The sequence below is a fragment of the Sorex araneus genome, chromosome 2 (assembly GCF_027595985.1).
Source record: "Sorex araneus isolate mSorAra2 chromosome 2, mSorAra2.pri, whole genome shotgun sequence".
Taxonomy (NCBI): domain Eukaryota; kingdom Metazoa; phylum Chordata; class Mammalia; order Eulipotyphla; family Soricidae; genus Sorex; species Sorex araneus.
Window position 1 is genome coordinate 162,239,713 of NC_073303.1, and position 1,888 is coordinate 162,241,600.

Genomic DNA, 1,888 nt, shown 5'->3' on the forward strand with positions numbered 1-1,888 from the left:
TCATTTTTGGGTTAATTTTCTCAGAGCACCTAAAACTTCCTTGTTCCTTAAGCTATAAATAAAAGGGTTCAGCAGAGGGATTATAATTGTGTAGAATAGGGAATACATCTTATCCTGATATTGATCTGGGCCAGACCCAGGGCGCACATACATGAAGAAGAGGGTGCCATAGAACAAAGTCACAGAGAGCAGGTGGGCACTGCATGTGGAGAAAGCTTTGCTCCTGCCCTTTTCAGACTTTTTTTTCAGGATGGCAAAGAGGACACGGGTATAGGAGATTAAGATGGTCATAAAAGTAAAAGCTTGTATAGAAGCTGAGAAAATAAAAAGCACTGATGCATTAATAGATGGGTCTGTGCAAGAAATTGTAAATAGGGGCAAGATTTCACAGTAGAAATGATGTATGATATTGGACCTGCAGAAGGTTAACCTAAACAACAATCCTACGTGAACTATGGGATGCAGGAAACCGATAACATAGGACACACTTATCAACCAAGTACAGACTTTGTTGGACATCATCACTGGGTAAAGCAAAGGGTTACAGATTGCTACATAACGGTCATACGCCATCACTACCAGGAGGAAACATTCTGTGGTGGCACTGAAAGCAAAAACATAAAATTGGGTGAAACACTCAGCTATGGATATCATATGAATCTTAGATAAAAGATTCACAAGCACCTTGGGAGTCACAGAAGATGAAGACCAAGCATCGGCAAAGGCTAAACTTCCAAGGAAAAAGTACATGGGGGTGTGAAGATGGGGGTCCTTCCAGATGAGATAAATTAGCCCAAGATTGCCCACCATGGTGATAAGATAGATGATGAAGAACACTAAAAACAGGGGCACCCGGAGCTCTGGAATATCAGTTAGTCCTGTGAGAACAAACTCGGTCACCTGCGTCTTGTTTGTTTCCATCACAGTCACTTGGAGTAATCACTACAAAGAGAATAAATAAAGAAAAATTAATTAAATAGGTTTATCATGAAACTAGTACTGTATTGATAGTCCATATTATTCTATTTCAGATTCCTTTATTTTTTTAATTAGTGAATCACCATGGGGTACAGTTACAAACTTACGAACTTTCATGTTTGCATTTCAGTCATACAGTGATCATTTACCCATCGCTCCACTAATGCCCATCCTCCCCCACCAATGTTCCCAGCATCCCTCCCACCACCACCACCCCATCCCCCCTCCCCACCCCGCTTCTTTGGTAGGGCATTCCCTTTTGTTCTCCCTCTTTTGGGGTGTTGTAGTTTGCAATAGAGGTATTGAGTGGCCATCATGTTTGGTCTTTCGGCACGCATCTTTCAACATGAATGGGTCCTCCCAACATCCTCTACTTGGTGTTCCCTTCTCTATCTGAGCTGCCTTTTCCCCAGCATATGAGGCCAGTTTCCAAGCTGTGGAGCAGACCTCCTGGTACTTATCTCTACTACTCTTGGATGTCAGTCTTCCATTCTGTTACTTTATATTCCACAGATGAGTGCAATCTTTCTATGTGTCTCTCTCTTTCTGACTCATTTCACTTGACATGATACTTTCCATGTTGATCCACTTATAGGCAAATTTCATGACTTCATCTTTTCTAACAGCTGCATAGTATTCCATTATGTAGATGTACCAAAGTTTCTTTAACCAATCATCTGTTTTTGGGCACTCTGTTTTTTTCCAGATTTTGGCTATTGTAAACAGTGCTGCAATGAACATACAAATGCAGATATCGTTTCTATTATACCTTTTTGCTTCTCTGGGATATATTCCCAGGAGTGAAGATATGGGTATGGTGTGTATCTTTTAAAAAGATAACTAAGAATTCAAGTATATTTTAACTTGAGTTGAGGAATAAAGGGGGCCTGGACCATACTCTGTGGTGCTT

General features: G+C 40.8%; 1 protein-coding gene across 1 annotated transcript; it reads right to left on the reverse strand.

Moving 5' to 3' along the window:
• Nucleotides 1-924, reverse strand: LOC101549814 (olfactory receptor 5AC1-like). The gene has a single exon (XM_004607013.2). The coding sequence runs from the start codon at nt 919-921 to the stop codon at nt 1-3; it is 921 nt and encodes a 306-aa protein (XP_004607070.1). The 5' UTR covers nt 922-924.
• Between the last annotated feature and the right edge of the window lie 964 nt (nt 925-1,888).

Coding starts and splice junctions, on each gene's coding strand:
- LOC101549814 (XM_004607013.2), bottom strand. CDS start 921: ATGGAAACAAACAAGACGCAGGTGACCGAGTTTGTTCTCACAGGACTA.